Source organism: Oncorhynchus gorbuscha, linkage group LG18, assembly GCF_021184085.1.
Source record: "Oncorhynchus gorbuscha isolate QuinsamMale2020 ecotype Even-year linkage group LG18, OgorEven_v1.0, whole genome shotgun sequence".
NCBI lineage: Eukaryota > Metazoa > Chordata > Actinopteri > Salmoniformes > Salmonidae > Oncorhynchus > Oncorhynchus gorbuscha.
In genome coordinates this window covers 54,505,193-54,529,870 of record NC_060190.1, presented here as the reverse complement: position 1 = coordinate 54,529,870, position 24,678 = coordinate 54,505,193, and the positions used below count along the sequence as shown (strand labels likewise).

The 24,678-nt window shown below is 43.0% G+C and overlaps 1 protein-coding gene across 9 annotated transcripts in view; it reads right to left on the bottom strand.

Moving 5' to 3' along the window:
• LOC124002875 (rap1 GTPase-activating protein 1-like) overlaps positions 1-24,678 on the bottom strand; it is a 161,639-nt gene that overhangs the window by 76,300 nt on the left and 60,661 nt on the right. For 8 of the 9 annotated variants that reach the window (XM_046310663.1, XM_046310655.1, XM_046310654.1 and 5 more), the window contains exons 1-2: positions 10,211-10,347; positions 3,290-3,325 (exon numbers count right to left, since the gene is read on the bottom strand). In XM_046310663.1, coding sequence (XP_046166619.1) covers positions 3,290-3,325; positions 10,211-10,254 — 80 coding nt within the window. In that variant the 5' untranslated portion in view covers positions 10,255-10,347. Of the gene's footprint in view, positions 1-3,289; positions 3,326-10,210; positions 10,348-24,678 lie in introns of those variants that run through there. The other variant, XM_046310659.1, reaches the window with a different exon arrangement.

Sequence of the window (24,678 nt, the reverse complement as noted above, 5' to 3'; positions counted from 1 at the left end):
GAAGGGAGTTGGCTCGGGACCGACTGAAGACCGTGCGCAGATCATGATATTCCTCCGGCACTCCTGTCAAATCGCCAGGTTCCTCCTGAGAAGTAGGGACAGAAGAAACGGGAGGGATGGCAGACATTAAACACTTCACATGACAAGAAACGTTCCAGGATAGGATAGAATTACTAGACCAATTAATAGAAGGATTATGACATACTAGCCAGGGATGACCCAAAACAACAGGTGTAAACGGTGAACGGAAAATCAAAAAAGAAATAGTCTCACTGTGGTTACCAGATACTGTGAGGGTTAAAGGTAGTGTCTCAAATCTGATACTGGGAAGATGACTACCATCTAAGGCGAACATGGGCGTAGGCTTATCTAACTCTCTGAAAGGAATGTCATGTTTCCGAACCCATGCTTCGTCCATGAAACAACCCTCAGCCCCAGAGTCTATCAAGGCACTACATGTAGCACCCGAACCGGTCCAGCGTAGGTGGACCGACAAAGTAGTACAGGACTTTGATGGAGAGACTTGAGTAGTTGCGCTCACCTGTAGCCCTCCGCTTACAGATGAGCTCTGGCTTTTACTGGACATGAATTAACAAAATGTCCAGCAACTCCACAATAGAGGCACAGGCGGTTGGTGATCCTCCGTTCCCTCTCCTTATTCGAGATGCGAATCCCTCCCAGCTGCATGGGCTCAGTCTCAAAGCCAGAGGGGGAGATGGTTGCGATGCGGAGCAGGGAAACACCGTTGATGCGAGCTCTCTTCCACGAGCCCGGTGACGAAGATCTACCCGTCGTTCTATGCGGATGGCGAGAGCAATCAAAGAGTCCACATCTGAAGGAACCTCCCGGGAGAGAATCTCATCCTTAACCACAGCGTGGAGTCCCTCCAGAAAACGAGCGAGCAGCGCCGGCTCGTTCCACTCACTAGAGGCAGCAAGAGTGCGAAACTCAATGGAATAATCCGTTATGGACCGTTCACCTTGGCATAAGGAAGCCAGGGCCCTAGAAGCCTCCCCACCAAAAACTGAACGGTCAAAAACCCGAATCATCTCCTCTTTAAAGTTCTGGAAATCGTTAGAGCAAACAGCCCTTGCCTCCCAGATAGCTGTGCCCCATTCTCGAGCCCGGCCAGTAAGGAGTGAAATGACGTAAGCAACCCGAGCTCTCTCTCTAGAGTATGTGTTGGGTTGGAGAGAGAACACAATCTCACACTGCGTGAGAAAGGAGCGGCACTCAGTGGGCTGCCCGGAGTAGCAAGGTGGGTTATTAACCCTAGGTTCTGGAGGCTCGGCAGGCCAGGAAGTAACAGGTGGCACGAGACGTAGACTCTGGAACTGTCCAGAGAGGTCGGAAACCTGAGCAGCCAGGTTTTCCACGGCCTGGCGAGCAGCAGACAATTCCTGCTCGTGTCTGCCGAGCATGGCTCCTTGGATCTCGACGGCAGTGTAACGATCGTCTGAAGTCGCTGGGTCCATTCCTTGGTCGGTTCCTACTGTCATGCAGGTGAAAGAGGACCCAAACGCGACTTAACAGAAACAGAGTTTATTAAAGTCCAAAACGGAATAACAGAAATCCTCTAGATTTGTAGAGGGGAAAACAACTGGAGAAGCGGCCACAGACTGCAGGTCGCTTCGGGTAGGCGCAGGCCGTAGTCGACTGAGACACCTGCTCACACGCAGCGTCTGATGAAGGCACAAAACACGACAGGACAGGGTGATACACAATCACGGCAAAAACACGACAGGACAGGGCGAAACGCAATCACAGCATGGTGAATACAATACAAGGAACCGACGGAACAGGAACGGATCACAAAGGAATAAATAGGGACTCTAATCAGGGGAAAGGATCGGGAACAGGTGTGGGAAGACTAAATGATGATTAGGGGAATAGGAACAGCTGGGAGCAGGAACGGAACGACAGAGAGAAGAGAGAGCGAGAGAGTGAGAGAGGGAGGGGGAGAGAGAGGGATAGAACCAAACAAGACCAGCAGAGGGAAACGAATAGCATGGGGAGCACAGGGACAAGACATGACAATAAATGACAAACATGACAGCAGGACTGTTCAGAGCAGGACTGTTCAGAGCAGGACTGTTCAGAGCGGCACTGTTCAGAGCAGGACTGTTCAGAGCAGGACTGTTCAGAGCAGGACTGTTCAGAGCGGCACTGTTCAGAGCAGGACTGTTCAGAGCAGGACTGTTCAGAGCGGCACTGTTCAGAGCAGCACTGTTCAGAGCAGGACTGTTCAGAGCAGGACTGTTCAGAGCAGGACTGTTCAGAGCGGCACTGTTCAGAGCAGCACTGTTCAGAGCAGGACTGTTCAGAGCAGGACTGTTCAGAGCAGGACTGTTCAGAGCGGCACTGTTCAGAGCGGCACTGTTCAGAGGCTAGAAGCCATTCCCTTCCTTTGGTGTCCCGCTATATTAGCATGCGCTACAGACATGTTTGGAACACAGTGCAGAATGAACCCCCACACATCCCCTCTTAATTAAATTCAGCAGCAATACGGACCCAATGTTACCCTCTGATGGTCTTTCATCCTGCACCTCTATTGACCCTGGTCACATCCCCCCATCTTCACCCCTCTCCCTCTCTCTTTTCAGCGTATTATAAGCCCTTTCCAAAGCTCTTATAAGATTGCTTTACACAGAGATATTACATTTCAGATTATAATGTGCTGTGTCAAAGGTAATCTATTTCATGCTTAAACACTGCTTGGCCAAAAACTGTACAGACAGTGGTAGAGTGGCCTAGATACATTAGGGTCCGGTGAGACAATAAGCACTCCCAATCTCTTACTACTCTCTAGTACTATGTTAAATCACTCATGTTTCACCCTGTGGCAGTGGTAAAAGAAGAATTTATCTGTAATCAGACTGGGTTGTGAGTGTGTCTGTTTGTACCTATAAAAAGGACATGTGTGAGACACACACACAGCTCCTTGCCCGCCCTACGCCACCCTGGAAAAAGGAAAGATGTCTGATAAGTGCAGGCCTTCTTTCCAAACGCTCCATTTCTCTAGCACCCTCTCCATCTGTTACCTTGCCTGTATTTACAGGGAACACATCTTTCTCTCATGTTGCCAAGGATGGAATATTACATTGCCCTCCTCAATATTAATTATGTTACCAGATGGCCTGATCCACAGCCATGACATTAGGCTTCCTCAGTGCCATATATGTTACTGCCTGATGTAGCAGTTTACTGAAGGAATCCCAATTGTGGCTACAACAGCAGTATGGCACATTGAGCATAGACATATGTGGGTGGGGGGGGGGGGTAAACTCACCATAGACTTTTGGTCCTGGAGAAGGTCTTGTCGACACTAGAAAGAGAAAGAACAAAGAGAGATATCAGATCAGACTTCTTGTCTCCCACCATCTTCACTGGTCTGGTTTAATCAATGGGTTCCACTGAGTGTCAAGTCATACCAGACTAAAGAAGAGTCTAGAACAATGCCATAACCAAATGACTGACTCAGTTGGTAGAGTGTGGCGCTTGCAATGCCAGGGTTGTGGGTTCCATTCCCATGTGGGACCAGTATGAAGATGTATGCACTCACTACTACACTCTGGATAAGAGCATCTGCTAAATGACTCAAATGTAAACAGAGTTTCATCTAAAAAGGTGAAAGCATCAGGGATTTTGGCTGAGGACTAATTTGGCTGAAAATAATATCTACGACATTCACATGCCTGTACAAATCATCATTTAGAACGAGAATTTAATCGTAGTCTGTATTTAAAACAGCATCAACCTCCATGAACCCATGGCACCAGATTAATGGGTCAATAATTTCATCTCCCTCTGCCTGACTACCAGCCGATGGGCACACTCTCAGGTTGAGGCTGGCACCATCTCCTAGGTGAGTAGGCAGTCTGGCTGAGGTGCAAGTCAGACAGTCAGAAACCATTGTCGTGCCCAAGATATGAGAAAAGCCACAGCGGATAGGATGACGAGAATCATAGAATTAGAAAATAGAATACTATAATGGACATGAACCTTCTTATGATGGGATAAAGGTCAGCCATTTTGGTCAGGTGGTGGATCAACCATGGTTTTCCTGTGCTGTGATAAGATATTGTGTAAATCAATGAGTTTGAAGAATTTATCTGCACTGCATGTTTGTTAGCTAGCTAGCCAGCCAGTTTTAGAGGAATTATTCAAATTAAATGCCAATATGCCAACAGAAAATGCAGTCAATCCACAGCCATTCACTGGCTGAAATCAATTGATGATGGGACTTAGACAAGATTTAAATGCAACTAGTACTGATATTGTATCATATAATAGCACTCACATCTTTCCAATAAAACATTGAGACATGCATGCATAGCTTCCAATATGTTTTTTTACATTTCTGGTCTGTTTACATGTATTTTAGAGGCTAATCATACAGAAAATGTGTATAAACTGTATTTATAATGATACGACAATATTTTAGGTTGACAATAATTATATTACACAATTTCTGATATATCACATGCTTTTTATTTTCCTGCATATGTAAAATCAGGATTTTGTCTCGGCCATTCATTCCAATTAGACTAGTTTGGATTTCTCCCTGGCCACAATGGCTGTCACCAACCCATTCTGAAACTTAAAGGGTATATGGCATAGCCCCTCTAGTAATTTAATAGGATCTCTATGGATGAGATAGATAGAGAAACAGCCCATTTTATTCTCTTGGCCATTTTCCATGGAATTGTTTTTGGTGTTTGCACAGAGAGAGATAGTGGTTCAAATTCTGACTACATTTACCATGCTGCATACAAATCAAACCAGGCAAACGCTCTGCCTGGATCAATCACAGGAGCCGTCGTGGAGTAAATGCTGAATAAATGCTTAATACGGTCAATCAATCAACTGCTAATCACCACTTATCCCTGCCCCCCTGAATCCTAAGCCAATCAAACAAATGTCTGTCATTCATAGGAAATCAAACTCAAACAAAAGCCATCCATCAGAAAGTATCAGAGAGAGAGAGAGAGATGAAATAAAAGGTACATGTAGCCTTCACACACCCCATCAACGGGAGATTAGTCTTTAGAACACAACAGGTATTCTAGGTTAATATAGGATGGCACAGCAGATTGAATATGCTTTTGTACCGAAGTCATACAATCTGCTGGGCATAACTTGCATACTGCTGCAGACCTCATCAATGCTGACTAGGTGACATTGGATGGATGACATTCATCTACCCTACCTTTCTCCCTCTCTTTTCATACAGGCCCTATCAGGTTGATGAATGAGACAAGCGACGGCCCCTGAAGCAGTTCAGATTTTCCAATGCCAAGCCAGTGACCCAACGTGCATCCTAAAAGCATACTTTAAGCCCAGCATGGTTTAATATTATCTCCCTTATCTAATCTATTCTGAGGGCATTTTCTACAATTTAAAGTGATCCATTCATGCCTTGTTTGAGTTCTAGGGGATATTAGCAGCAGAGATTAGATGAATCCCTGTCCTGAGGACAGGACAGTGCAAAGGGATCACTGACGTTACTACTCCAACCAAGGAGCATGAATTGAGGAGCAAACTGAAGTCGACAGGATATTCAGGCGTCTTTATTGTTAAAAGTAGAACCAACACATTTTGGCTTCTGGCCTTCTTAAGGGTTTTAGGACGGGGCAGGCAGGAGGAGTGGTGAAACATGCTTTAGATGTATGGGTGCATCTTGCAGTGGAATGGCTGTGCCACTGGATGGCTCAGTAGAGCTGAAGGTTCAGTCTGGAACAGGAGTTTTTTTGCACATTAATTGGGGAGGATGGGCTCATAGTAACGGCTGGAACGGAATAAATGGAATGGTATCAAATACATCAACAACATGGTTTCTATGTGGTTGATACCATTCCATTCCAGCCATTATTATGAGCCGTCCTCCCCTCAGCAGCCTCCTGTGGTCTGTAGAGAAGAGTGATAGGTTCCCTCAGGACCTCTTCTTTGTCTCTACATGGCTGATGATACAGTATGAGGAACTACAGCTAAGGAGATGAGGAACTACCTATAGACCGACTACCTGTTTTATAAGATAGGTAACGTGAAAAATGCAACATTTTGCTTAACAATCCAAAAACCAGAACCAACTGTTAAACTCTCTCGCAAGATGTATTTATAGTTGTGTTTATACAAACAAGTAGTCCCACCTCATTGTTACAGTATGACATTCTGCACAACTTGAAAGCTGTTGTAAGACAACAGGAAACGGCCAACAGGAAACGACTGTTAGCAATAACAAATATCAGGCTGTCACTCAGGAGTCGCTCTCTGCTCCTCTTTCTGCTGACTGAGGGGAAATCTCTGTTTTGGTGTTAACGGTACACAGTGGAAAACACTCCTGCACAAAAACAATGTCACAACCAGGCAGCCAGCATAACAATAATAATAATAATAATAATAATAATAATAATAATACAGATCATGGTATCAAACCAACCATAATAATATAAAACATGAATTTTTATCTTATCAAATAAATGTCAGTAACATAATTAGGAAGTTATATCTAAAGCCTACTGAATCTAGGGGTTTGTCAAGGGAATCATACTGTCTTGCATGATGCCTTTATCTTTCGGTGTGGACCTATAGGCTATGTGTGTGTGTGTGTGTGTGTGTGTGTGTGTGTGTGTGTGTGTGTGTGTGCGTGCGTGCGTGCGTGCGTGCGTGCGTGCGCGCGTGCGTACGTGCGTGCGTGTGTGTGTGTGTGTGCGTGCGTGTCAATATGCACTCTCATGTCTGACTGCTATATACACGGAAAAATATAAACACAACATACTATATTGTACAATGTTACAATAACACACACTTTTTGGGGGGGTTTCCTCTTAGAATGTACAATATTTATAAATTGCTTATATGCAAATAAAAAGTAGAAGGAAAAATTTTTTTAGGTACAGTAACACAAAGATAGGAGCATTTCTGTCATTTAATATATGATAGTCAGCTATGCATACAAAAAGGACAATGTCACCTTTACCCTCTTTATGTTGGGATAGGGAGAGGAAAAGAAAAATCAAAAGATAATGAGACGCCCCAACTCCTTCCCTCCTAGGGTTGTACTACTCCCTCCCTACCTATCTCCGTAGCTCCCTTATGTCCCAGGGTTGTACTACCCCATCTCCCTCCCTCTCTTCCTACCTACCTCCCTCCCTACCTGCCTCCCTTCCTTCCAGGGATGTACTACTCCAGGGTTGTTCTAGCTCATGGCTAAACTGAAGGTTGAAATGTCCTTTGTTACATTTTCAGGGCCTTCTTCCTCTCAAGAATTTCTCTTGATACTAAAAGCTAATGTTCCTTTTGAAAAATGAACAAATAAATGCATACAGTCAAAGAAAACTAATAGAAAACCATGTCCAGCCTGAACACTCAAGTATGTACAGTGTACAGTGCATTCGGAAAGTATTCAGACCCCTTGACTTTTCCCACATTTTGTTACGTTACAGCCTTATTCTAAAATGGATTAAATTGATTTTTTCCCTCATCAATCTGCAGCCCTCCACCAATCAGGCCTTTATGGCCAGACGAAGCCCCTCCTCAGTAAAAAGCACATGACAGCCCGCTTGTGTTTACCAAAAGGCACCTAAAGGACTCTCAGACCATGAGAAACAAGATTCTCTGGTCTGATGAAACCAAGATTGTACTATTTGGCCTGAATACCAAGCGACATGTCTGGAAGAAACCTGGCACCATCCCAACGGTGAAGCATGGCGGTGGCAGCATCATGCTCTGCAGTTGTTTTTCAGCGACAGGGACTGGGAGATTAGTCACGATCGAGGGAAAGATTAATGGAGAAATGTACAGAGAGATCCTTGATGAAAACCTGCTCCAGGGCGCTCAGGACTTCAGACTGGGGTGAAGGTTCACCTTCCAACAGGACAACGACCCTAAGCACACAGCCAAGACAACGCAGGAGTGGCTTCGGGACAAGTTTGAATGTCTTGAGTAGCCCAGCCAGAGCCCGATCGAACATCTCTGGAGACCCCTGAAAATAGTAGATCTGAGAGGATCTGCAGAGAACATTGGGATAAACTTGTCACGTCTGCTCCCGCTCTTCCCTCCCCCTGGCACTTGAGGGCGCCAGTTTACACTGCATCACGCACTCCTGCCATCCATCACGCACACCTGCCTTCCCTCGTCACACGCATCAACATTATTGGACTCACCTGGACTTATCTCCTTTTTATTTCCCTCCTATATTTGTCAGTTCCCTGCTCTGTTCCCCACTGCTGAATTAATAGTTTTTTGTCAGTATTACTTTTGCTGATGCTGTTCCTGTCTGGTGCCATGTCCGTTATTATTAAATGTTTTACTCCCCGTACCTGCTTCGTCTCTCCAGCGTCATCCATGTGACAAAACTCAAGGGGTCCGAATACTTTCCGAATGCACTGTACAGTAATGTCAGCATGGCTTTTCACCATGCCTTCTATACAGTATTCCTTATTCTTCCCTGAGGCCCACACCTTCTATAGGGTGCAGTATAGTATTTTGAACCACGTGACTGATCTGAACAGTGTTGTTGTGTTTTATTTCTTCATATAGACAAAGGCTCTATGTATTAGTGTTCTCGCCCTATGTATTATTCTCCCCCAATGTCCTGAGTACCTCTTGGCACAGTTTGATGTACATGCTCTGGGAGGCTGTGTATGGAAAGATGCATTGCGGTTATAAAGATGGGACAAAAAAACACATTCGAGGAATAAAATCTCCATTAACACGGGGACAAGCTCCATTTCTCAGAGTGCAGATGGCGGTCAGTGGGACTATCTAATGTGCTCCACTACTCAGAGCTGTATGTGTGTGTGTGCGTGTCTCTGTGTGTGTGTACACATGCATGTGAATGGTGGTTCCTCCCCCACTTCTATAGCTGCGTAAACCTGACGCACAAAAATATCTAAGAATCTCACTCTATCCATGGAATTCACTTCAGTGCCAACCACAGCATTTAGAGCCTGAACAATCGGTTGATGCTTGGCTGGAGGGTGGGCGATTGTGTTAAACTTTGAATCAAACTGTGTCCATGGAACTCCACACCCACTGTACTGTACTATTCACACAGGGCATAAGGGTCAGCCAAAGGCTTAGTTTGTACTCTGAGTCTCATGAGTGAAATGTTTTCCTGCATGTAGCTGTCAGTGCCCAGGGCCAGGGCAACATAATGATGGAAGTTAAGAGTTATTCCAGTGCCAAGGGGTTTCGATGCAGCTCGTCTACACAACATCATACATCCTTGAATGCACATCATTTCTGTGCTAAAGTGTGTAATTTACAGTAAAATCTCACTAACCAACATTCATACCATTATAATGCATTGATGTAAGCCACATCTAGCTAAACTCTTCATATGCCACCCACCGACCACAAAAACACAATTCATTGCAACAGATCTGTCAATGTGTCTTTTACACAGAGACCGTACACTATATAGAGACTATTATTTATTAATTTTTATATATTTTTGGGGTACTTTTTTACCCCTTCTCCCCAATTGGTAGTTAGTCTTGTCTTGAATGCGATGCAATGGCTTAGACCGCAGCGCCACTCGGGAGGCCCCATATAGACTGGTTTAACAACATCCCTTGAACTCTTGTCCTCATCAATGCAACAAATTCCCAGCAGCATCTAATAGTACCCTGAATAAAACCTAAAACCTATGGCGAACCTCTGTCTCGCAGGCAAACAAATAAACATACACACACCCACTATGCCAAACTTTCCGATGCTGAGAATAAAAACAATCAAACTCACTGGTTGGTCATAAATGAAAGACATTACTCTCCAACACACATTACTATTGTAATTTAAGAGGTAATGATCACAGTGGTAAATGTGTGTTGGAGAATATTTCATCATTGCCCCTCTATTTCTATCTCCAACTCAACTCCTGTTTCATTGAGCTCATTATGAAATCACTTCAGTAACTTTCAGAGATAATCATAGATGTTAACGAGCTGTAGTTCAGAGCAGACACTGTTGTCTGACCTTGGTATCTTTCTCCCAACTGCTAGTCTGCTCAACATCTAAAGCATTATACCCCAGGTCATCTCATTAGATCTCAGGCCTAATTCTTCAGTGATGGAGTTAATTCCATACCAGGTTTTGCTATCTATAACCCCTCCCCATTACTATCCCCCACCAAGGACATTTCTAGCCTGCCGAGCAACACACATGAGTAAATGTTATCTGTTGTCCGAATGGCTTTCATCCTTACCCTCCATATGCTCCGAAAGTGAAGCTCCTCTTTCTCTGTGACATCCTACTTGCTTGGGCTGCTGATGCTTTCTGGGGAGAATGTCCACATCAGTGGAGTTCACAGCAAGTGAGCAATGGGAGCACTCATACCTCTCCCCTCCCTCCTTCCCTCGCTCTCCCTCCCTCCCTCCTTACCTCCTCTCTGTTATACTCTTTAAACTCTCGAGGCTGACAGAGGCTGTGTTTTACAAGACTACATTTCTGTCAATAAGCATCACTGCCTGCCACCTCCCTCTCTCCTTTCTTCCTATCACCCTCACTTTTCTCCTCCGCTCCCTCAGTAAGTCATATCTCCCTCAGACTAAGAGAAAGGTGCGTCCAACCATTCCGTTGCCCTGGTAACGAGCAGGTGCCCCCTCTCTCCCTCACTTAGACTAAATTCATTTCTATGCACTCACATGTCCTCAATTCCCATCCTCATCCTAAAAAGAGGCAAATTCTTGTTTCATCTTAAAACCTCAGTCATATTATCACTAGAATAGAATATGCAATATGTTCAATAGAATATGCCCTTTACTCAAGTAGTCTTAATATTGTACAAGGGAAAACATGTGTATTCATTAGTAGCAGCAGCCAGATTCAAGGCTCTGACAGGTCGAATAGTGGAAGAAAATGACTTGCACTGAACTGGTGGTAATCAGCTCACCCCTACTGGAAATTGGAATCCCGTTAATTTTTCCTACCCAACAGTCAAGTTAGACAAGTCTACATAAAAATAACCCAGCAAACTAAACGGTTAAGGAGGTCAAACCCAAACAAATAGCATTGCATCTCACATAGAAATGTGGATTGTATAGAAAGCTGGCTACGGGTGTGGTGCAGGTGGAGTATCTGCTGACAAGGGTGGGTCCTAAGGTCAACCAAGGATAAAGGGATGGCTCACCCTTCCTCTTCTCCCTTCCTCTGCTCTGCCCTCTATATAAGTAGATTCCCCTCTAGCTTTCCTGCTGTCCTGTGGTCAGAGCGTCTTTTCCAGGAGTGTCCTGTCCAGGAGTACAGAGCAATCTCTCCTACTCTGTTCCCCTTCCATCAGCTGTGGTGTTGGGGTGCCCTGGTGCCCATTGAACCTCCTCTTATTAAATTAGGCCAGAATGGACTGTGGCCAGATGTTGGCTCTTAATCAAATCACAAACACGCACAGCATAGGACTGTTCTGCCCGCACCTGTCTGCTCCCCTCCACTCCCATCCGCTCGCCTGCCTGACCCTTGTTTGCTCTCGCCATTGAGTGGAGATTGGTCAGACAACCTCCACAGCAGATATGTCTGTAGGATGTGCCTTCGCATCTGTTAGGCCACAGAAGAATGGGATGTGGACTCCACTTTCATACTTCAGTAATCTCTATATAAAGTGGGCTGAGGTCATAAAGGAAGAAAACCCAGGCTCTCTGTGGGATTAAAGTTAGCCATGTTAGAACCTCTTTCATTTGGCAACTGATTATCCAGCGTAATGGTTTATGGATCATATTTTCAAGATGAATGATAAAGATCCCATGATGTTCCTCTGGGGGAGTATGTTTCATGTCTAGTCTTGAACAAGCAATGAGCGATACTGTATACTGAGTCAAACCAGGTGAAATCTTAAGGACAAGCCTGCACTTTGTTCCAGCTAACCAACTACAGTGTGCTGTCTGGGCGCTGTGTGTGATAGCCATAGCAACTGAAATGTAATTTCTCCAACAGAATGAAAGCAGGATCCTCTGGATCTGCACTGCAGTCTCCTAACTCCTCGTCAATGTTACAAGGTAATGCACTTTGAAGAGTTCTTTTGACTATTGCTTTTCTCCTCCAGAGATGACCAATGCCCCTCTCCAAAAACAATTACCCAGAGTAATGTGTGTGGGGCAGGTGAAAAGGGACGGGTACGTTAACATAATTAGTCTGTCCACCAGTCTCAAAATGCCACGGTGCTGCTTGTGCTCCTATTAAAGTGGGTCAGACGCAACTTTGAGACGGTCTCAGACGGCAACAAGTGCAGCACAGTAATGAGCGACTGCCCTCAGAGATGGGGTTGAGTACACCCTGAGACGCCACTCTGTTTTTTCACTGTTTTTTTGTAAGGGTTGGTAGGCCTATACAATAACATGTTTCTCTACCATCTGACAGAGGTGACTTACAGAACCATAAACTATTAAAAAAAATAAAGAGTCACACACGCCATATATAAACTCCCAGTAATTTATTGGGTAAATCACCAACCCTTCAGCATCATCGTACCTTCTTCAGGGTGATGTCACCCTACTTGAACCAGGTTATGTGCGACTCTATTTTTATAGTTTATTCGCTGTTAGTCAGCACCTCCACGCAAAATCCTTTTTCTGGGTGTGTGCCAGCTCATGTTTGTTTGTTTTACTTACAGAACCATAACATTACATATAAATATTACTGTATAGACAATCACTAAGAATTTATATCTCAGCACTATTTCTTCAAATTAAAAAGTATGCCTCGTCTAATAGAGGTCCGCAGGGCTAACAACCCATTACATGAATGTCATGTCAACTTTGTGTTCTCCACCCTCTCCACCACTGATTGTCATATCACAGTTCCACACTGTTGTTTTGTGGCCCAGTATACCTTGTGCCGCACACCATCCCATCCCACCTGATAAATCAGTCAGAAGCCTTCAGCACCAATTAAATGAGGAAAAATTGGAAGAGGAAGAGACATAGAGACACAGACAGGGAGATAGCAGGAGTGTGAGAGCACCTTTCCTTGGAAGACAAAGGGATGAATAAATTTGGTTTGGGTCAAAAATACTGTTAACCAACCATGTGTATTGTATGGTATATTGCACTTTTTTTCAATTTGGTCTAAATCAGAATTCATACAATGTGTACCCTGTACTATTATAGTCCTTTACTTTAAGTGTCACGATCGTCGTGGTAATCATACTCGGACGCAGCGTACGTAGAATTCCACATGTTTATTAATTGAAAGTCACAAAAACAATAAAGAGCAACGAAATGTGACGTTCTGTAGCGCTCACAGGCATCAACACAAAAACAAGATCCCACAAAAACCAGTGGGGAAATTGACTGCCTAAATATGATCCCCAATCAGAGACAACGATAAACAGCTGCCTCTGATTGGGAACCATACCAGGCCAACATAGAAATAAATGCACTAGATCACCCACCCTAGTCACACCCCAACCTAACCAAAATAGAGAATAAAAAGACTCTCTATGGTCCAGGGTGTGATATTAAGTTTAATACTACTACTAAATCACAATGAATTGAAAAGTAATAACAGTCAAGGAGTAGCGGACTAATGCAGTCCTCTTAGAGCACCCCCCTGATCAGAAGAGGAACTACTTTCCATTTCAGTTGTGCAATGGAGTGGATCGTATCAGGGGCTATTTGCAAAGCTGTGTGAGCCAGATAAGTTTGAATTTCATGCATGGTGTGATGCGTCATTTGCAAACTACAGTTCTTTGTTTGAGTATGAGCAAAAGGATCTTTCGAGAAATTCCAAGACCGCAATCAATTTCTTTAGGAGGATTTGCAGATGCTACAGTTTCAGAGGCCCCTATACACCCAGAATATATCAACAGAAGGGAATTAGAATAACAAGGAGAGGAAAGACCTCTCCAGAAAACTTTTCCCATTCATTATCTGACCAAGCCAGAGATTAAAATGATATTCAAATAATATATATTTTATTCCAGCCAGGACCTGTACACTCATTAGAGGAGTATTATAATTATGGAAGGATGCAGCGAAAGCCAGTGTTCCATAAATTAATGAAACAAATGAGATTCTGCCTGCCTCAAATTGCAAAACACAGATAAATATACAGACATTTTATAACCCAGTCATCAAACAGACTGCTTTTTTAATAAGGCTATTATTGTCCAGCCTCGCCTAGTCCACTGAATGTCGTGAATTCCACAAATGTCTTCTCTGGGACTGCTAGAGAAAAGTATGTATGCATATTACAACATAAATCATTGGGTTGGTGTGAACAAAGAGAGAGGTGGAGCGAGAGAGCGAAAGAAAGAATGAGCGAAAGAGAAAGTGAGAGAGGGGAGAGGGAGATGAAAAGAGAGAGAGAGATAAAAGGGTTGGTACTGTATGTAATTAGATGGTAGAGGGATTTAAAAAATGAGGTTACTGCTGGATAGAGAAGGACATTCTTGACTTTGCCGTGTGAGGAGAAAAAAAGGATGAGGAAGTGGTTCAGGCTCAGTGTATGAGAGAGTTGAATATCACATCAGCGGCAGGTAGCCTAGCGGTTAAGAGCGTTGGGCCAGTAACCCGAAAGGTCGCTAGTTTGAATCCCTAAACCGAATAGGTGAACAATCTGTCAATGTGCCCCTGAGCAAGGTACTTAATCCTAATTGCTACAGGTACTTAACCCTAATTGCTACAGGGTCACCGTTAATGGCTAGCCGTGGCCACACTCTCCAAGCGTGTTTCAGGGGGAGTGGGATATGCAAAAAAAACGAATTTCCAATTCACACACTTGTACATGTGTGAAATAGGACAAATGTAAGTGCCCACCTAATTATTGTTGCATAGGCACAATTCATGCCTGGAAAATGTGGTTGGAAATAAGGATCCATTCACCTTTATTCTCCACACCTACATTGATCAGATTTACAACTGTGAGGTGGGAGGCAGAGGAGAGGAGATAAAGAGATATATGAAGACACAAATCCTGTGGAACTGGAAGTATGGCAACACTACTGAGAGACATGGAGAAAATCCCTGCCTGCCTGTGTGTCTCAACTGGACCAACCCACATACTGTACACACTACAGGACAACACATCTACACCACATGCAACACATTTTCAGAGGGGAATACTGAGAGGCAGAGGCCTCTAGGAGAAACAAAAGAGAGGTGGAGAAGGAGGGATAGAAAAGACCAAAGCTGAACTATCTATCAGCTCAACTAGAAGGAGAGCACCCACAGACCAAAGGCATGGGTTAATGACTCTGCAGACACATACTGGGAGGGACACAGATTTGAGACCTACTTTGATTTATCCAGAGGAGAGGGACAGACACAGAGAGGGACAGACAGAGTGGGGATGTCTCATCACACTACTTTATTAAAATAACACAGGCCTGCCTACTAGCTCTCACCACCATTAATAAATAAAATATATTTTTACAACCTTGAGTTGGTCATAGCTAATGTAACAGCATCATATACATTTTGAAAATCATAATGAAAAAGCAATCAAAAACAGAACTTCCACAAAATCCCAACTGAATCCCTGGATACTAGCAATAATGGCAATCAGACCACATGGAAAAGGAGAGGTTGAAAATACTACTGCTTCAAAAGGACTGATCTCACTGGGAGCTTTTGGAAGAATGCCAGGTGCGGTTTCCCGGCAACAAGCCACTCTGGGGTTTACTCAGCAATGGGCTCTATGGTTTCTTCGGCTCGAGTGTTTCAGCACCATGGACAGCAGCACGAGCTTGGAAAGGGGCCAGAGTAGAGTAAAGGAAACATACAGTACACATACACTCTTTAATTCACAAACACAAACAATTTCAAATAAGCACACATTAGTGGGAGGAAATATCTATGAGTATTTTCCAGATCATGATGCTTTTCAATGCCAGCTGTATTGCTGAGGGTATGGACAGTACTGTAAAGGAATGGCCCCTGTGTGCAGTGTGATCCCTGTATCCCCCCCCCCCCTGAGGGAGATCACAGCCAGATAACCACTAACACACTTCACACATCCATAAAACATGGGCAATGACTGCATTAAGCCTGAAAACATGCAACATTTATTTAACTACGCAAGTCAGTTAAGAACAAATTCTTATTTACAATGACAGTATAAGAACAGTGAGTTAACTGCCTTGTTCAGGGGAAGAACGACAGATTTGTACCTTGACAGCTCGGGGATTTGATCTAACAACCTTTCAGTTAATGGCCCAACGCTCTAACCACTAGGCTACCTGCCGCCCCTCCATTACTCTGACTGCAGTCTTCTTTTCAGTATACAGTACGGTATGTACAAACATCCCTGATAGTATCATGAACCACTGCGTTTCAGACCACATTCTCTGAATATTCAACAAGTGAGTCCTGGCGATGAGAGAGAGAGATCATCAAACTCATTTGAAAATGCAAAGACGAGTTGGCATAAAATGTCAGAAAAACATGCACCATCCATACGAAATGTAATACAGCACAATTCCATTTCGGGCCCAGAAAGCTGACTTCATAAACATTTTTCTTTGTGCTTATTTCCAAAAAATAATCCCACACACTCCATTACTCTGACAGCAGTTTTCCTTTCACTATACGGTACAGTACATACAGTGGCTTGCAAAAGTATTCACCCCTTGGCATTTTTCCTATTTTGTTGACTGACAACCTGGATTTAAAATGTATTTTTGGGGGGTTTGTATCATTTGATTTACACAACATGCCTATCACTTTGAAGATGCAAAATATGTTTTATTTTGAAACAAACAAGAAATAAGACAAAAAAAATTGAAAAACTTGAGCTTGCATAACAGCTGCAAGTCTCTTGGGGTATGTCTCTATTGTCACGGCCATTGAAAGAAGTGGACCAAGGGGCAGCGTGGTGAGCGTACATTTTCCTTTTATTTTAAAAATGACGCCAACAAAACAACAAACGAGAAAACAACCGTGAAGCTTACAGGACAAAATGCCACAAACAAAGCTAACTACCCACCACGAAAGGAGGGAAAAGGGCTACCTAAGTATGGGTCCCAATCAGAGACAACGATAGACAGCTGTCCCTGTTTGAGAACCATACCCAGCCAAAACATAGAATGCCCACCCGAAATCACACCCTGACCAAACCAAATAGAGACATAAAAAGTCTCTCTAAGGTCAGGGCGTGACATCTATAAGCTTGGCACATGTAGCCACTTGGATTTTTGCCCATCCTTTAAGGCAAAACTGCTCCAGCTCCTTCAAGTTGGAAGGGTTCCACTGGTGTACAGCAAAAGCCATACCACAGATTCTCAATTGGATTGAGGTCTGGGCTTTGACTAGGCAATTCATACACATTTAAATGTTTCCCTTTAAACCACTCAAGTGTTGCTTTAGCAGTATGCTTAGGGTCATTGTCCTGCTGGAAGGTGAACCTCTGTCTTAGTCTCAAATCTCCGGAAGACTGAAACAGGTTTCCCTCAAGAATTTCCCTGTATTTAGTGTCATCCATCATTCCTTCAATCCTGACCAGTTTCCCAGTCCCTGCCGATGAAAAACATCTCCACAGCATGATGCTGCCACCACCATGCTTCACTGTGGGAATGGTGTTCTCTGGGTGATGTGAGGTGTTGGGTTTGCGCCAGACATAGCGTTTTCCTTGATGGCCAAAAAGCTCAATTTTTGTCTCATCTGACCAGAGAACCTTCTTCCATATGTTTGGAGAGTCTCCCACATAACTTTTTGCGAACACCAAATGTGTTTGCTTATTTTTTTCTTTCAGCAATGGCTTTTGTTCTTTAAGCAATGGCTTTTGTTCTGGCTTACTCTTCCGGAGTGCACAGCTTAAAGTGGTGCTATAGACAGATACTCCAATCAACGCTATGGAGGTTTGCTGCTCCTTCAGGGTTATCTTTGGTCTCTTTGTTGCCTCTCTGATTAAAGGTCTCCTTGCCTGGTCAGTGAGTTTTGGTGGGCGGCCCTCTCTTGGCAGGTTTGTTGTGGTGCCATATTCTTACCATTGTTAATAATGGGTTTAATGGTGCTCTGTGGAATGTTCAAAGTTTCTGATATTTTTCCATAACCCAATCCTGATCTACACTTCTCCACAACTTTGCCCCTGACCTGTTTGGAGAGCTCCTTGGTATTCATGGTGCCGCTTGCTTGGTGTTGCAGACTCTGGGGGCTTTCAGAACAGGTGTATATATGCTGAGATCATGTGAGAGATCATGTGACACTTAGATTGCACACAGGTGGACTTTATTTAACTAATTATGTTACTTCTGAAGGCAATTGTTTGCACCAGAACTTATTTAGGGGCTTCATAGCAAAGGGTGTGAATACATATGCAAGCAAAACCTTTCCGGTTTTAATTTTTTTATAATTTTTTTAAATAAGTATTTTTTTTTTCATTTCACCTCACCAATTTAGACTATTTTGTGTATGTCCATTACATGAAATCAAAATACAAATCCATTTAAATTACAGGTTGTAATTCAACAAAATAGGAAAAACGCCAAAGGGGATGAATACTTTTGCAAGGCACTGAAGTACTGTATAATCCATTAGGGAATGGGTTGGAGAACAGTGTCTGTGAAAGCTATAAATAGTTTTGGAGAATGAGGGGGCGACTAAAGCAGAGTGACAGAGGTGTGGGTGAACAGCAACATCCCATTTAATCATAATAGTATTCTGCTCAGGGATGGAAAACTGCCTCTCCCCCAGTCCACACCAAACCAAACCCAATCACCATGGGTGTGTTGGGAATGATGGATGACCTGAGGCGCTGGGAGATGCTGAGGGTAAAATACGAGTTTGTATTTGACTTCATGGCATCTAAGCTTGTAGAAATCCAACTCATCCACACAGTGATTTGGCCCCTTGATAATTGAGCGGTATTTCTACCACGGTCTAATGAAAACTAAAAAGCAAAGTGTTTTTTGAATGGAGCTTGATGTTTTAATGCAGTGTAAAGTAGTGACTTGAGACTTGAACACTTTTCTAAGACCCATTAAAGCTGTAGTAAATGTTGTTGTTTTTTAAATCACACAGCAGTGCTGGTATTACAACCAGCTGGATACAACAAACTAAACCGTAGCATTGGAAATAATATTCCCTAGACCTTTAGTATGGTAGAAAAGAGCTACATAATGGTGAATAATCATATTGAATCAATTCATAAGTCCACTGTCTAAAACTGATTTTTACATGCCTTAAAGAGGAATTGGAATGGAATTTTAATATGTTGCTTTAGAAACGGCATTATTAGTGTTGTCTTGTATGATTGATTTAACAAACCATATTCTGTAGCGATATTTTCTGATGGAAATCCGGCTAGTTGCTATTAGGTCCATGATTTGGAATCTTGGTCCTAGGTTGGTTATACCCAGAGCCATATACATGGTCAGGGAGTTGGTCAACCATGGTTTGCCAGTGCTGTGATAAGATAGTGTAAAATAATTCATTAGAATAATTTATCTGCACTGTATGTTTTTTTGTGTTTTTTTTTTATATCTGAAACATACAATATACTTGCAGTGAAGCCGCTCAACAACTACATCATACCAGTCATCCAACAGACTCCCATTCAGAGTGACACACAGAAGCATTCAGGGTCAATGTCCTGCTCAAGGGCACGTTGACAGATCTCCCACCAGGCCAAAAAACGTGAACCCGAACACTCCAAGATCCCCCCCCCCCCCCCCCCCCCCCCCACAGTTCCCCAATAGCTGTCCCTCAACAATTCGAGACTCCTCCCACAGTCCCCCCAAGAAAATAAATAAATAAAAGAATACAGTTCATTCCATTCCCCCAAGAACCCCCCCCAATGCAACAACCAAGAGAATGAACTAAAGAGAAAAAGAAAAAGACAGAAGAAAACATTAAACAACAATGCAACATTTTTTTAACAAAAATAATAATACATTTAAAACAAAGGACATCAAGGGCAACTAACATCATATCAGCAATGCCAACTGTATACAGTTGAAGTTGGAAGTTTACATACACTTGGGTTGGAGTCATTAAAACTCGTCTTTCAACCACTACAAAAATATCTTGTTAACAAACTATAGTTTTGGCAATTTGGTTAGGACATCTACTTTGTGCATGACACACGTCATTTTTCCAACAATTGTTTACAGGCAGATTATTTCACTTCTAACTAATTACAATTCCAGTGGGTCAGAAGTTTACATACACTAAGTTGACTGTGCCTTTAAACAGCTTGGAAAATTCCAGAAAATGATGTCATGGCTTTAGAAGCTTCTGATAGGCTAATTGACATCATTTGAGTCAATTGGAGGTGTACCTGTGGATGTATTTCAAGGCCTACCTTCAAACGCAGTGCCTCTTTGCTTGACATCATGGGAAAATCAAAAGAAATCAGCCAAGACCTCAGATTTTTTTTTTTAGACCTTCACAAGTCTGGTTCATCCTTGGGAGCAATTTCCAAATGCCTGATGGTACCACGTTCATCTGTACAAATAATAGTACGCATGTATAAACACCATGAGACCACGCAGCTGACATACCGCTCAGGAATGAGACAAGCTCTGTATCTTAGAGATGAATGTACTTCGGTGCGAAAAGTGCAAATCAATCCCAGAACAACAGCAAAGAACCTTGTGAAGATGTTGGAGGAAACAGGTACAAAAGTATCTATATCCACAGTAAAACGAGTCCTATATCGACATAACCTGAAAGGCCGCTCAGCAAGGAAGAAGCCTCTGCTCCAAAACCGGCATAAAAAAGTCAGACTACGGTTTACAACTGTACATGAGGACAAAGATTTTTAGAGTCAATTGTAGGGTCAATTTTAGATCAACGCTATGCATTTTCAGCCATTCCTGAACCTGAGACCAGAAACAGGTTACCTGAGGGCAATACCAAAATAAATGGTCTATTGATTCTGTATCCTCACAAAAAAATCTGCAGAGCTTCAATGATTTTATGCCCCAAATATTCAACATTTTGTTGGTGGCAAGAATTCTATATAATAATTTTAGTTGAAAAGCACAAATCTTGAATCTTGCGTTGTTTTATATATCAACTCATACACCTGTTCCATGGAATCTGTACATCAAAAACCTCTTCCCAACTATTTTGCAATCTGTATGGCACAGTTGTCAACATCCTGGTCCTCAAATGAAACGGGTATACTTTCCTATTTATGCTATTTTTATTTCTCCGCCAGTTTTGATCCTTTATACTGGGCAGACAGACCAGTTCCCGCTGACCTCCTGCCTCCTACATTTTTGGGGTAATGCTGTAATCAATTGGTTATAGTCTTGGAATGAGCAGACCTTCTCGTACAATTCTGATAACACCATGAAGGACATAACTCATAACATAACTCTGAGAACAAAATACCTTTTTCAAAAATCTTTCCTATAAATACAGGTATTTCATCAACCAGCACATTTGAGTTCAGCCATAATATTTGTTCTATCTTTTCAGGGGGATGGAATTGAAATTGTAGCCAGCTCTGCAATACTTGTTTGAAAAAGAGAGATACTTAAATTTATTGAAAATGAGACATGGCAATCTGCACAAAGGCAAAGAGGATAAAGGCAAACAATGCTTTTCTTAGTAATCTACTTGAGAACCATTTAGGGTTCAAATTAAACTTTTGAATAAGTGAAGATTTTAGAGAGAGGCTTAGTGCTTTTATATTTTATCTAATCCCACTCAATTCATATTCATAATATACATAAGCATGTTTTATTTTGTCTGGTTTAGCGTCCTAGATAAAGCTAAATATTTTGCTCATATCAGGAGTAGGCCACGCCATAAGTAAGTGAGTAAACTGAGATATGACTAAGGAGTTAATCAGGGCAATTGTTTTTCTTTTTTTCTCTCCCAAAAATACACAGGTATTTACCTCTCCATGGTTGCAGGATCTGGTCTATTTTTACAAGTTTTCTGATCAAATTCATTGTGGTGAGCTTATTTATATATGTTGTGATATGAATACCAAGTATGTCTACTTCACCATCAGCCCATGTTATAGGTAAACTGCAGGGTCATGTTAAAGTTGTAATTTTCAATAAGGCGTCCCGCTAGCGGAACAACTTCCGGTGACGCTGAAGTACGTGACCGAGAGGTCAGTGGGGTGACGCTGAAGGGCGCGACCGAGAGGTCAGTGGGGTGACGCTGAAGGGCGCGACCGAGAGGTCAGTGGGGTGATGCTGAAGGGCGCGACCGAGAGGTCAGTGGGGTGACGCTGAAGGGCGCGACCGAGAGGTCAGTGGGGTGACGCTGAAGGGCGCGACCGAGAGGTCAGTGGGGTGACGCTGAAGGGCGCGACCGAGAGGTCAGTGGGGTGACGCACAATTGGCCTAGCATGGTCCGGGTTAGGGAGGGCTTGGCCGGTAGTGATATCCTTGTCTCATCGCACACTAGTGACTCCTGTGGCGGGCCGGGCTCAGTGCACGCTGACCTGGTCGCTAGGTGCACGGTGTTTCCTCCGACACATTGGTGCGGCTGACTTCCGGGTTGGATGCGCACTGTGTTAAGAAGCAGTGCGGCTTGGTTGGGTGTGTTTCGGAGGATGCATGGCTTTCGACCTTCGTCTCTCCAGAACCCGTATGGGAGATGTAGCGATGAGACAAGATAGTACCTACTAACAATTGGATACCACGAAAAGGGGGTAAAATTCAAAAAATAATAATAATAATTAAAAGCAGATTGTGTGTGTGTTCCTGACCTTGCAAACAGACAAAAAAAAGCTGTAAATGGATCAAGGGTTCACCAATTACGGCCTTGGCGGGCTTGGCAACTGTAACAGGGCGTGATGTGTAATGTAATGTCCCATGAAACGTGTCCAGAACATATTTTATATTGTGAGATCGTGGCAACCGTAAGAGAATGTTCTAACTTTAAAACCAAAATATACAAAAAACGTTTTTTGCTAACATAGATAGAATGTTCATTCCCCTAACTAAAGGAAAACTCGACGCTCAAACATTACGGGTAACATTGTAAAAATGCTATCTCTTCCCTAGCGTTTTTAGCTGGGCAGGGAAACAGAAGACCTATTGCTCCTATAAATAGAACAATCATACAGCCTGGTTGGAGTTCTGAGTATAGCCCATTCTCTGAAACTCCTGAGAAGACAGGCATGGCAGGTCAGTGTACTCATTGCAGTTGAAAATACAGGAGGCCTTATAGTACTATAGAACATCACACAGGCAAAGCTCCTGCTGCCTCTGGGCAGATGAAACACTCACATCAAAACACAACTATCCATCCCTCTCCAAATGGATTCAGTACTGAGATGCGTGACAGACAGCAGGGACTAAAGCCATGCATACTCCTCCTGCTGCTGCCTCCATGCTGGGGCAATAATCTGAGCCCATGGAGCCACCAGACTGGCCAGCCCCATTTCAAACGCCACAGGACATAACCTTGAGCCGTCCTCACTGCTGCTTCTGCCGCTCACATCAAGAGCAGGAAATAGAGCAGCAAGTGTGCCTGTTCCTGGCCAACAGACAAAGCTGACAAACTTTTAAATCACAAAGAAAACGTAAACATCTTAATAAACACCTTACTGTGATGGGCCCATTTCAGGATTTGGTGTATTCCACTATCAGCATCATCAGTGTCGGAATAATTTTATCTTGCCTAAAATAATTGGTTGACTACACACTAAACAGCATAGTGCTTTTAATGTTTCTACACAAGTAAACTGAATTGAACTGTCAGCTGTTTGCATCACGAAAATCAATTATTCCTAAAGTGCTAGGCAAATTAGCAGGTGGTTTCATTGTGTGTGTTAATGGGAATGCACATGGGCAGTTAACATCACAGGTTAATGCCAGAGCAAAGCCACAATGACAATTCTCACGTTGGGCCCGGATACTTGATATGGAAGGCAACATAAATAGTAAAAAACACACTGTGCATGAAAATCTGTACATAATGAATATACTGTAGCATGAAAACAAAACTATATGTACATTATATAGGCTACACTGTGTGTATCTGCATAGGCTCTGGAGTGATGTACAAGCCAACCCATGAAAACTAGTATGCCTTTCAATCTCTGGAGCCTCTGAATATTCTAATTCTTAAAAAAATGTGATTCCCATCCATACAGTATCAGGGGCTCCTGAGTTCTGTTTCACACCTGTGAGAAAGAATTATAGATACTGTATGCAGTCTGTAAATTGAGCTGTACTTCGATAATGCAGACACAGTTGAGACTAGTCAAATCTAAATTGAGGCATTTTTTAAAACCTTTATATTATCAGGAAGTCATAATGATACCAATGTCTCTTTTACAGTTGAGCCCTAAATTACATAAATTACAGAAAATACACAAATAAAAATACAAAATGCAAGAAAGAAAAACATGGTCATAAAAAACAAACAAGTTCATCAGTAATGAGGTCATCAATTATATACATGTGTTCTCTGTTTGTCTGTTTCCAGTTTGTCTTGCCTAGCCTACCAGTGGGTACTCTTGTTTTGCCTCTAGTCCCTGATTTTGACCATTCTGCCTGCCCTGAGTCTGCCTGCAGTTCTGTACCTTGTGACACTTACCTGGATTACTGAACTCTGGCTGCCTGCCGTTCTGTACCTTTCGGACTCTGCTATGGATTACTGACCTCTGCCTGCCCTTGACCTGTCACTTGCCTGCCCCCTGTTTTTGTAAACGTTTGTTACTTCGAACTGTCTGCATCTCGGTCTTCTCCTAAGCCTTGATCATTTTGAAGATTGTTCCACAAACAAGGTGCAAGAAAAGTAAAAGCGGATTTATCTAACTCAGAGACAA